A 12125-nucleotide genomic window follows, 5' to 3' on the forward strand; every position below is an offset into this window, starting at 1 on the left:
CTGCTGAGTTTCTCCTGTGTTTTCTCTTTTTATTACCAGTATCTACAATGTTTTGCTTTGATTTGCATAAAGTCCAAATCTGGGAATTGCTGGAGTTTGATGTCACATGTGAAGATTGGCTCTTAAGGGACTACAATGATTAGATGAGATTAGATTACAGTGTGGAAACAGGCCCTTCGGCCCAACAAGTCCACACCGACCCGCCGAAGCGCAACCCACCCATACCCCTACATTTACCCCTTACCTAACACTATGGATAATTTAGCATGGCCAATTCACCTGGCCCTGCACATCTTTGGACAGTGGGAGGAAACCGGAGCACCCGGAGGAAACCACGCAGACACGGGGAGAACGTGCAAACTCCACACAGTCAGTCGCCTGAGGCGGGAATTGAACCCGGGTCTCAGGCGCTGCGAGGCAGCAGTGCTAACCACTGTGCCACCGTGCCGCCAATGAGTTGGGGCTGACAGTCAGTTAGGAAGATACAGGTTATCAACTAGGATATAGAAACTCCAGCTCTCATCAACATCAATTATCTCACTCTGGAAATCATTTGGAAATCATCTACCTTGTTCACTATTGTTGATCCAATCTGTTCCTTGATGTTGAAATTATTCTGTTGAAAGTTGAGAAAGTGCATTTGTCAATAACAAAGGAACAGAAAATATAAAGTTCCACAAATACCAGACCCATGTCTCAGCATCAGTGGTAGAGCAAGTCAAGAAAAGTGAAATGCAGCATTTGACTATGCCTCATAACTTCTGGGCCATCAGTAAACCAGTATGTAGGGAACCCTTGTTTTTTTTTTGTCCTCTTGAGTCAATAATTACTCCACTGGATTATCAATGTTGAATAGATGATGGTGCATTTGCAAAGGTATAGTTGATAGGGACTTGTAGGTCACCCATTCTTCAATACAAGGATGTTTGAAAATGATACTTCAAGTAGAACAGATAAAGTCAGTACATGAGAAGTCCTTGCTGATGACTTGTGTTTGGAACCAAGTAGTCAGAAAAGGTGGAAAATGACTGCTATTAAAAGAAACAACCAGATGACAGAAGCCGATGAAAGGAAAAAGCATCAGTTGACCATAGGCCACTGTTATTCATGTGTTCCAGTTATGGAAAGTTAGTGCTGCTACAAATCTGGATCTGCAACCATAACATACCATGTTCAATCTAGAAGTGACATAAGCCCTGAGCACAGACCAGTTTCTTGAAATGAATAGATGTCCACTACCAAAACTAGTTTCAAAAGGATTGTCAGAATATATTTTGGTGCATATATTGGAGTGCCAAGATTGTGCAGATATTTCTTAATGAAGCCAACATTTCAGAAAGGCTGCATTTTTAAAAAATCATGGTATATAAGTCCATTCAACCCTAATAGTTTTGACATTAACCATAGACCTAAAGATGCGCCTTAGTATATAACTTGACATCCAGTTTTGGGAGATAGTGACATCATGGGCCCTAATAATGCTGTACGGGGCTACTATGGTCAGGCCAGGTGGCTGGGACCTCGGTACAAGGCAGGGGAGTGGTGGTGAGGGCCAGGAGCAGCATGATGCCCTGTGATTTCTATCACTGTGCATGGCATTAAATGGCAAAGCCACTAGATGAACAATCCAGCAGCGTAGTGCTCTGGAGGCATGGGTTCAAATGCCACCATGGTAGATTTAGTAGATTTTAAATTCAATTAATCTAGAACATTAAACTTGTCTCACTATGGGATCTTGTGGCACAGTAGTAGAGTCTCTATCTCTGAGCCAGAAGACCAACTGGAACTTGAACTCTGGTCTTCTAGCTCAGAGATAGAGACTCTACTACTGTGCCACAAGATCCCATAGTGAGACAAGTTTAATGTTCTAGATTAATTGAATTTAAAATCTACTAAATCTACCATGGTGGCATTTGAACCCATGCCTCCAGAGCACTACGCTGCTGGATTGTTCATCTAGTGGCTTTGCCATTTAATGCCATGCACAGTGATAGAAATCACAGGGCATCATGCTGCTCCTGGCCCTCACCACCACTCCCCTGCCTTGTACCGAGGTCCCAGCCACCTGGCCTGACCATAGTAGCCCCGTACAGCATTATTAGGGCCCATGATGTCACTATCTCCCAAAACTGGATGTCAAGTTATATACTAAGGTGCATCTTTAGGTCTATGGTTAATGTCAAAACTATTAGGGTTGAATGGACTTATATACCATGATTTTTTAAAAATGCAGCCTTTCTGAAATGTTGGCTTCATTAAGAAATATCTGCACAATCTTGGCACTCCAATATATGCACCAAAATATATTCTGACAATCCTTTTGAAACTAGTTTTGGTGGTGGACATCTATTCATTTCAAGTGAGACAAGTTTAAGTTCCAATTGCTCCAGGGGAATGTAATAATATCTGAGCAGGTTGATTTTTGTTTTAAAATACTAAAGCTAATCTCTAATAGTCATTCTGCTAACTCTAATAGTTGTATATGTCCATTTGGTTCACTCATGTCCTTTAGAGAAATCTGATATCCTTACCTGGTCTGTGTTATGAATAATTTAATCTATTTGATTCCAAACCCACAGCCCTCTAATAGGGTCGACCCTTAACTGCTCTTTGAAATATCTAGGAAACCACTCTGTTCAAAGGCAAAGGTTATGGATCTTGCCAATGTTCCATTGAAGAATGAAGAAACAAACACCTTGATAAATGGATGTTTTAGACTATACTCACATTGAGTTGGCATAAGGTTTTCAGTTTAGAAATATATGTTTAGGATTATCCTTATCTTAAATTAAGTGTATGGAAACAAGCAGTTGCTATGGACCATGCTGCTATAGACATGTGTGGGAGTTTTAAACCTACGGATACAGAGCAGCCGAACAATTGACAATTATGGATCCTCCTGCATAAAAAATGAAGCATGGCTGGTTTCTGGTTAAAAGTTATAACATTTGCTAATTTGTCAAATAACTGTGCTGTGGTGAGGCAATTTGGTATTGGTGCAAGAAGGGAAGAAATAAGAATCTCCCTTGAAGAAAATATCCAATATTAAATGTGTGTAAGTACACAGGTCAACCACCAATATGAGTCTGAGAAATGTGCACCCAAAAAGGGAATAATGTCATCAGAAACATAGTGTACATAAGCGCTTAAGTAAGTCAAGGAAAGATCTCAGGGCAACCACAACTTGGTGCTGTAACTTTATAAAGCAAAAATATCCTGTTTCCAGTAAAAGACCAAGATTACTCAGAGATTACCAAAAGATCTTGATGCTAACATTACTGGGCTCCAAGGATTCATCATCAGACATCAGCAATATGGACACATTTATGAAGTGTTAGCTAATTTGATTATGCCCAGTAACTGAACATTCATCCTGTTCAAAATATGCAAAACATTTCATTCAATGGTGGAGAAGATTCTGATTTGTTGGGAAAGGATGAATATAAAACCAGAAGGGCTACATCTAATTATTACAATGATGCCATAATCAAAGTGTCTTGATGTACTTAGTTAACCTTTTTTTGCTTCAGATTCCATAATGATGAATTTGATGTGTGATGATGCTGTCATTTTAACAAGGTTATTTTGTCCTTGATTGTTTGAAGAGCAGTTGTCAAGGCAGAGGTACTAAAGATTCTAGGAGTTTAACAATGGAAGGGGAGCGGCCATTTCTCCCAGTTCAAGTTTTTTCTAGTTTTTTTAACTGTAGCAGTCACACTATATGATAGTCCAGAACAGTTGCAAGTTTCAGTAAAGGATTCCTTTGACTTTCTCTGAAATATCTCTCTGGATGTTTTTCCTTCCTGCCTGTAAGAATCTGTGTTTGAATTTACCTTTTTTTGCCAAGGAGAGTGTTTATGGGATGTAACTGTATTAGAATAGTTAATTAGTTAAGTTCCCATATCGGGTTGGTTAAGTTTACCAATAGTTAAGTTATTCTAAATTCCACTTCCCTAAGTTCTTGTTTTAACTAGGTGTTTAAATAAATGGTGTTTTGCTTAAAGCCGGGTGGTTGACCAGTTGCTTCACAGCTGGATCGCCCACTTCACGTCTGCCTTTAAAATAAGGAAAGGTTAGGGTCGAGACTACCTTCTTGAAATATTTTTTGGGGGGAGGGGAGTCTAGCCTGGTCCATAACACTGTTATGATTGTGGTTCAAACTGTCTTTGTAGGACTTTACTCAAAAGAAATGTGAAAATAAAACAGGTTTTTCAACAAGTTAGAGCTGTATGGTATTGTAGATTTCTCAGATTTTTATTTTCTGCCTTATGAGTTGTTTCAATAGTATACTATTGACAGTGCCAAACATATAGTGGATGAACTTAGTTAGGAATCCTGCTTTTACTCTAATACCGTAATTTAGAAACCCCAATTACACTCAAATATTGCTTCTGACGAGCCTCTTGCAGAGCAGTGAAACTCCAGAGGAAACTCATTCCCTTTAAATTATTAACTTACTGAGTACATTGGGTCGAGGTCTAGTGACCTATTGGCCAAACTCATGAGGAAATTACTGATTTTCTTTTGTTGTCTTCAAAGCTTTATTAGGGAGTCCTTTTTTGGTTGATTTGTTCTTAAACATAATTTGAGGATAATTATCTTTTATAGGATGCCATAACTTAAAGTTGCATTTTACAGGGTTTTAAAAATTGGATCTATCCCTCTTTGGCCCCCTGATTTTTGTAGTATGTTTTGTTCAGTTTGAACTGATGCAAGTTTGGGTTTAATACTAAGAAGCAAGAACAGATGGGAATTCATCACTTATTTGACATACGTTTTATTAAAAAAAGTTTTCTCTACATTGCAGTAAATATCAGAATTCATATACAAACAATTTAATATATTACAACCATATGAAAGAATTTTCACAATGGTTAACCAGGAACTGGCTCTGCAGAAATCAGGAGAGACAAATAGCACAGACCAAGAGATTCCTTGAGGCTTCTCCTAGTGAGCTGATGGATGTTTATATGTGCAAATAGGATTTCTGTTGCACTCCCATCGGAGTGTCAGAGAAGCCCAAAGAATTTGGGCTAGCAGCTTGCTTCAGGTAGAAACTAATTAAGAGAATCTTTACTCATAAAGATCATTTTCGCAAATTAATCTTTGTGGTCATAAGAATTTGAGTAGATAGTTTTCAAATTCAGAACTTACGCTGAGTAAAAAATCTTCATGTCTGCTGGGAGTCATTTATTGTTTTAAATAAGACAGTGAAATTGAGTTTAATCAACTTGTATAATTTTGGGCAAAGTTCTGTACACATTTAGCACTTTCCAAACTAATGTCACAAAGATGCCAGTGTTAGAAAACAAACTGATCAGGTTTTTCTTAGCACAGATGCATCCTATTGGATTTGGAGTTTATTTGAATTGTGTTCATCATTTCACTTCAGCTTCTTGAAAAAATCACATATGTTACTATGTAAACTCTATTCAGTATTCATGCTTATTTAATCACAAAATAACTTTGCTTGTATAAAGTTTAATATTCCCTAGTTTTAAAGATGCAGAACAGTAACTGATCATTTACCAATAACTCAAAATAGTTAAAATTCCTGGTGATTCAGGAGAAGCTGTAATGACCTTTGTCTGATTAATCCAGATCTTGTGGAGGAGGGATGGATTTCTGTGGACTACATTGACTAATTTCCCATTCTGTAATGAGGTAAAAAATCACAAACATCAACCACAAATGTAGCAAGTGATATTATTTTGTCACTTATTTGACTTTTTCAAAATTATTTAAAATAGCTAGCACACTTCAATGATATACATTTGAATAAAGGCAAAATACTGTGAATAGGGGAATTTGAAACAAATGCAATGTTGGAGGAACTCAGCAGATCTAGCAGCATCTGCAGAGCTTTCCGTTCAGTGTGACTTGTTCAAAACAGAACTTCTTCAAAGCGTCTGAAGAAATCATATTGGACTTGAAATGTTAACTATGTTGCCAGACCTGTTGAGTTTCTCCAGCATTGTGTTTGTTTCAATGATATACATGTCCAATTCAGCAAACATATTAATCAGGCTTATAAAAATAACAGAAATATACAAAATGAACTAAACAAGAATAGTAAATGAATTGATTGATTGATGAGTGGGAACTCAGTTGGACTCATTGTCAGAGACATAAATGTAAGAAACAAGCTACTGTTGTAACCTTTCAGACTCTACAGGAAAATGATTAATTCAAAGAATTGGGTTGTTCACGAGCTAAGTACTGAGAATGATCAATTAATGGAAGCAAAATTTGAACCATTTCATGAAAATAACTAGTTCAAAAATAATAAACAAGAAGCTTTTCAAGGCCTTGATGTGTAAGTTTTTAATGAAACTGTTCAGAGTAATTTTGAATTCTTTACCTTCTGGCTAACAGCAATAACTTAGAAGCAATTTGATTTCAAACAAGTTATTTTTTAAGAAAAAAAGTTCATGGGATGTGCATGATGCTGGCTGGGTCAGAACTTATTACTCAACCTCAATGCCTTGATCTCTGCGGCTCACGAGGGCCATTTCAGAGTCAACTAGGTCAACCATGTCTAGGCCACTAAAGGACAGAAATGAACCACATGGGTTACATGGTCAACATTACACTACTTTTTGATTCCAAATTTTCTATTGAATTTAGATCCATGGTGAGATGTGAATGTTTGCCACCCAGAGGATTAACTTGGATCTCTGGATTACTAGTCCAGTAACATTCCCACTAATCCATTACATAATCCAATGATGTAAATCACAGCTAGCTTGAAACATTGTGGTAGTTGAACTGATTTTTAAAATGAATTGCAACATGAAACTTATAAAGCAGTGATTGAAATACAGCAAGTAGTTCATTGGATGTAATGCATTTTGAAATAAACCATAGATGCAATAAGGGCATACAGCAGTGATTGCAACAAAGTCAGCCAGGTGGACCTCATAGACTGGGCTATTAATCTGGTCCCATCATGGAAACCTGACTGACAGATAAAACAGTAGTGTCAGACATCCTGTCATTCTGAGAGCTGGCTCTAAGGGAGCTGGATCAGTTTCAAGGACTTTCTACTTAGCATCATAAAGTCATTGAAATGTACAGCATGGAAACAGACCCTTCAGTCAACTTGTCCATACCGACCAGACATCCCAGCCCAATCTAGTTCCACCTGCCAGCACCCGGCACATATCCCTCCAAACTCTTCCTATTCATATACCCATCTAGACGCCTTTTAAATGTTGCAATTGTACTAGCCTCCACCACTTCCTCTGGAAGCCCATTTCACACACACACCACTCTGTGTGTAAAAGTTGCTCCTTAGGTCTCTTTTATGTCTTTCCCCTCTCACCCTAAACCTATGCCCTCTAGTTCTGGACTCCTCCACCCTAGGGAAAAGACCTTGTCTATTTACCCTATACATGCCCCTCATGGTTTTACAAACCTCTATAAGGTCACCCCTCAGCCTCCAACGCTCCAGGGAAAACAGCCCTAGCCTATTCAAACTCTCCCCATAGCTCAAATCCTCCAACCTTTGCAACATACCTGTAAATCTTTTCTGAACACTTTCAAGTTTCACAACATCCTTCTGATAGGAAGGAGTCCAGAACTGCATGCAATATTCCAAAAATGCCGTAATAAATGTCCTGTACAGCCGTAACATGACCTCCTGTACCCAAAACTCTGACCAATAAAGGAAAGCAAACCAAACGCCTTTTTCACAATCCTATCTACCTACAGCTCTACTTTCAAGGAGCTATGAACCTGCACTCCAAGGTCCCTTTGTTCAGCAACATTCTCTAGGACCTTACCATTAAGTGTATAAGTCCTGCTAAGATTTGCTTTCTCAAACTGCAGCACCTCGCATTTATCTAAATTAAACTCCATCTGCCACTTCTCAGCCCACTGGCCCATCTAATCAAGATCCCGTTGTAATCAGAAGTAACCTTCTTTGCTGTCCACTACACCTCCAATTTTGGTGTCATCTGCAAACTTACTAACTATACCTCTTATGCTCACATCAAAATAATTTACATAAATGGATGAAAAGTAGTGGACCCAGCACAGACCCTTGTGCACTTCACTGGTTACATGCCTCCAATCTGAAAAACAATCCTCCACCACCACCCTCTGTCTTCTACCTTTGAGCCATTCTGTATCCAGATGGCTAGTTCTCCCTGTATTCCAAGAGATCTAACCTTGCTAACCAGTCTCCCATGAGGAACCTTGTCGAATGCCTTACTGAAGTCCATGTCGATCATGTATACTGCTCTGCCCTCATCAATGCTCTTTGTTACTTCTTCAAAAAACTCAATCAAGTTTGTGAGACATGATTTCCCACAAACAAAGCCATGTTGATTCTGCCTAATCAGTCCTTGCCTTTCCAAATAGGTGTTCATCCTATCCCTCAGGATTCCCTCCAACAACTTGCCCACCACTGATGTCAGGCTCACTGGTCTATATTTCCCTGGCTTGTCCTTACCACCTTTCTTAAATAGTGGCACCACATTAGCCAACCTCCAGTCTTGCAGTACTTCACCTGTGACTATTGATGATACAAATATCTCAGCTCTCGGCCCAGCAATCACTTCCCTAGCTTCCCACAGAGTTCTAGGGTACACCTGACCAGGTCCTGGGGATTTATCCACTTTTATACATTTCAAGATATCCAGCACTTCCTTTTCTCTAATATGGGCATTTTTCAACATGTCACCATCTATTTCCCTCCATTCTATATCTTCCATGTTCTTTTCCACAGTAAGTGCTGATGCAAAATACTCGTTTAGTATCTTCTCCATCTTCTGCGGCTCCACACAAAGGCTGCCTTGCTGATCTTTGAGGAGCCCTATTCTCTCCCTAGTTACCCTTTTGTCCTTAATATATTTGTAAAAGCCCTTTGGATTTTCCTTAATGCTGTTTGCCAAATCTATCTCATGTCCCCTTTTTGTCCTCCTGATTTCCCTCTTAATTATACTCCTACTGCCTTTATACTCCCCTAAGGATTCATTCAATCTATCCTGTCTATACCTGACACATGCTTCCTTCTTTTTCTTAACCAAACCCTTAATTTCTTTAGTCATCCAGCATTCCCTATACCTACCAGCCTTTTCTTTCACCCTAACAGGAATATACTGTCTCTGGTCTTATTTCATTTCTGAAAACTTCCAGGGGTGATATGGTGATGGGTTACATGCCTCTGTGGAGTTACTTCACAGGCAAATTCTTTCTCATTGTCTTTAGCTGTATAGTAGTCCCCCCCCCCTCCCCCATACCCCTAAGGGATACATTCCAAGACCTACTGCAGATAGGAGCGAACCCATTCATTGAAATGGGAAATTTACCTCCCCAGCAGCCCTCAGTCCCTGGTTCTGGAATGTTCCACATAATATGTTCAGACCGTGGGTAACTGAAACCATGGAAACTGATTCCGTGGATATGGCAATCACTCTGTATTTTGAGGATGGGATTTGTTTTGAAAAAGGTGTTGTCTCATTGTTGCATTGTTTGGTTTTCTTAGCACCACACAGCACACTCAGCTCTATTAACTCTACTCTGAAACTGGCTGTTACAAAGTGAATGACAACAGCTCAAGATGATTTTCCTATTGCTCCATTTTTCATGTTTTTGAGATGTTTTTAATAACACCACATTTTCTACTTGGAAGATTAAGAAACTGTGTGAAGTTTGAATCCACATGCTAGATCAGTGATGCTTTCATCTGTAATTAGTTTCTAATTTTTGTGTAATTAATAACCATGTAATGAATGACAGTCTTATTTCTGACTTTATAACAGATAATTGGCATTGTCATTAGTTTTGTTGTATGCAATGTATCATCTGGAAAAATCATTTTGATATATTTATAATAGATCATCTCAATGGAAAAATGTTTAAAAACATTTGATTTTGATTGACTTTCATTTAAAAATGAATAATTTACAAAGATGTGAAAATTGTTATTGTGTTGATCGTGTCAGCAAAAGGTTAATAAAAATGTGTTATATATAATTGTGTATGCAATATCAAATACACTGAAACCCATATTTACCGCCACATCCCAGACTAAAATCTTCTTTCTGTCACCACCACTGACGAGTCTATTTCCATCCAGGTGTAGGCACCTCACTACCCCAATGTGTTCTGACATGGTAAACAGACATTTTCCTGTGGGAAATCATTGATGTTTTATAAAGTACTTCACTCATCACAACGATGATGTAATATGCTATTTATTTTGAATACCAAAAAACTATTTTTGAGCAGTTATGTGTCCATTCATGTCCTAAGTGTGGTATACATTTGAACGTGGCCCAAAAAATTATTTTCTTGTGGTTGAGGAGCAGGGGTAAATGGTGAATACGTTTTTTTTGCTGCTGTGTTGAATAGTTTCCTTACTGTGCACTTGGTGAGATTATTTCATTTTTTTTTGTTTTTCCCATCATATATCTTAGTCTCTACCATACAAACCCCTTCATGTTGAAGACAGGGATGAGCCTCAGGCGAGTACACATGCAAAACAGAATTGCTTCTACCTCTAAACTCCAGGCTTTGATTTTATGGGATGTCTTTGCTCTGCACTCTACTTTTGCCCTGATTGGTATCAGAATTTAACAAAAACTTGGATGATGTCTTCTCTGGTTTTGCAGAGAATTGTTTGAGACTAGTTGGTGGGAAGCTGTAATGCCATGTTTTCTACATAGTGAAGTTTTAGGGAACATATATTCACTAGCTATCTTATTGTAAATTCCTGGCACTAAAATATTCCCTGTGTGGCAGTCAATTATGAAGTTATTTGCATTAAGTTTATGTGCAAAAATCTAGATGGCTCTGGGAAAACCCAAACACTAATTGTTGAAAATACAAAAATGAGAGCTGAAATTCATCATGCATAAATGCTAGTATGAGTCTGCTGATAATCTTTGGAGCTGAAAATGTGTTGCTGGAAAAGCGCAGCAGGTCAGGCAGCATCCAGGGAACAGGAGAATCGACGTTTCGGGCATAAGCCCTTCCTGAAGAAGGACTTATGCCTGAAACGTCGATTCTCCTGTTCCCTGGATGCTGCCTGACCTGCTGCGCTTTTCCAGCAACACATTTTCAGCTCTGATCTCCAGCATCTGCAGATCTCACTTTCTCCTGATAATCTTTGGAACCAACTGCCCAAATTTGCAGAATTGGGGAAGTCATAATGCTATTAATGGTGCATCTTCAGCACCTACCTAGGTTTCTATAGAAACAGTGAGACAGTTCTCTCACCAATTCCCTTTATAGATGGTATATTTTTCAAATTTCTTGGTGGGTTTATGCTTGATTCTTAGGTGTGTTTTCCATTTAATTTCTCTCACCTCGCCTATAAGTACCCAAATGTTCCATAAGTCTTTAAATAAGAGGCTCCAGCCAGCACCCTTCGGGGGCAGAGCCTCTGTCACTTATAACAAGGCCTCTACGAAAGTAGCAGAGAAGTTTGGGGCCCTATCTGTCTAAAACCTGACCCAATGTAGATTTTCCATCCGAGTTCTCATATCAGGATACAGAAGGGACCATGGATTTTCAGCCAAATACAGCTTGATACAGTCCTTCCGTAATACCCCAGCATTCCCACATAGTCTCCATGCAATAGAGAACTCAATCATATGACAGGTCAATTTTAATACTGATTTTTAACACAAACTATCATTAATTTTAAATATCATTCTGAATATGACTACAGGATAGAAAGATTTAAAGTTAGAGGGGAAGGGAGGGCATATGGAACTGACACATCAACATAAATCTTTGAACTAAATGCCTGCTTATGGTAGGGTCTGTATAGTTCTGACTGGCTTGGTAAAGGCTGGATATAGTGGGAAGAAGAAATCCATTGATGATCTAGTCCATTTCAACCGAGCATAGCTTTTAAATGTGTTTAAAGAGTAGCAAGTTTAGAAGCTTACACAAAAAGATCAACGGGCTGTATCATCACTGGATTTATTTGTAGCACGGAGAAAAAAGTGAGCTTACAAAATAAATTCATAAAACGTTCTCTATTTTTCACACCTGCAAAGTTCCAGACTCGAATGGTGCTATCTGATGAACCAGAGCAGATTATCTTCTCATTAAACATCAAACAGTACTGTAGAAAATACATTAAAGAATTGAATTAGAAAGGGTAAGAT

General features: G+C 38.6%; 1 protein-coding gene across 1 annotated transcript in view; it reads right to left on the minus strand.

The window, feature by feature from the left end:
• Positions 1-5525: 5525 nt before the first annotated feature.
• Positions 5526-12125, minus strand: part of LOC122553932 (F-box/WD repeat-containing protein 7-like) — a 49988-nt gene continuing 43388 nt past the window's right edge. The window contains exons 10-12 of the mRNA XM_043698438.1: positions 12007-12082; positions 10022-10137; positions 5526-5654 (exon numbers count right to left, since the gene is read on the minus strand). Coding sequence (XP_043554373.1) covers positions 5526-5654; positions 10022-10137; positions 12007-12082 — 321 coding nt within the window. The remainder of the gene's footprint in view (positions 5655-10021; positions 10138-12006; positions 12083-12125) is intronic.

The sequence above is a fragment of the Chiloscyllium plagiosum genome, chromosome 10, assembly GCF_004010195.1.
Source record: "Chiloscyllium plagiosum isolate BGI_BamShark_2017 chromosome 10, ASM401019v2, whole genome shotgun sequence".
Classification (NCBI taxonomy): Eukaryota; Metazoa; Chordata; class Chondrichthyes; order Orectolobiformes; family Hemiscylliidae; genus Chiloscyllium; species Chiloscyllium plagiosum.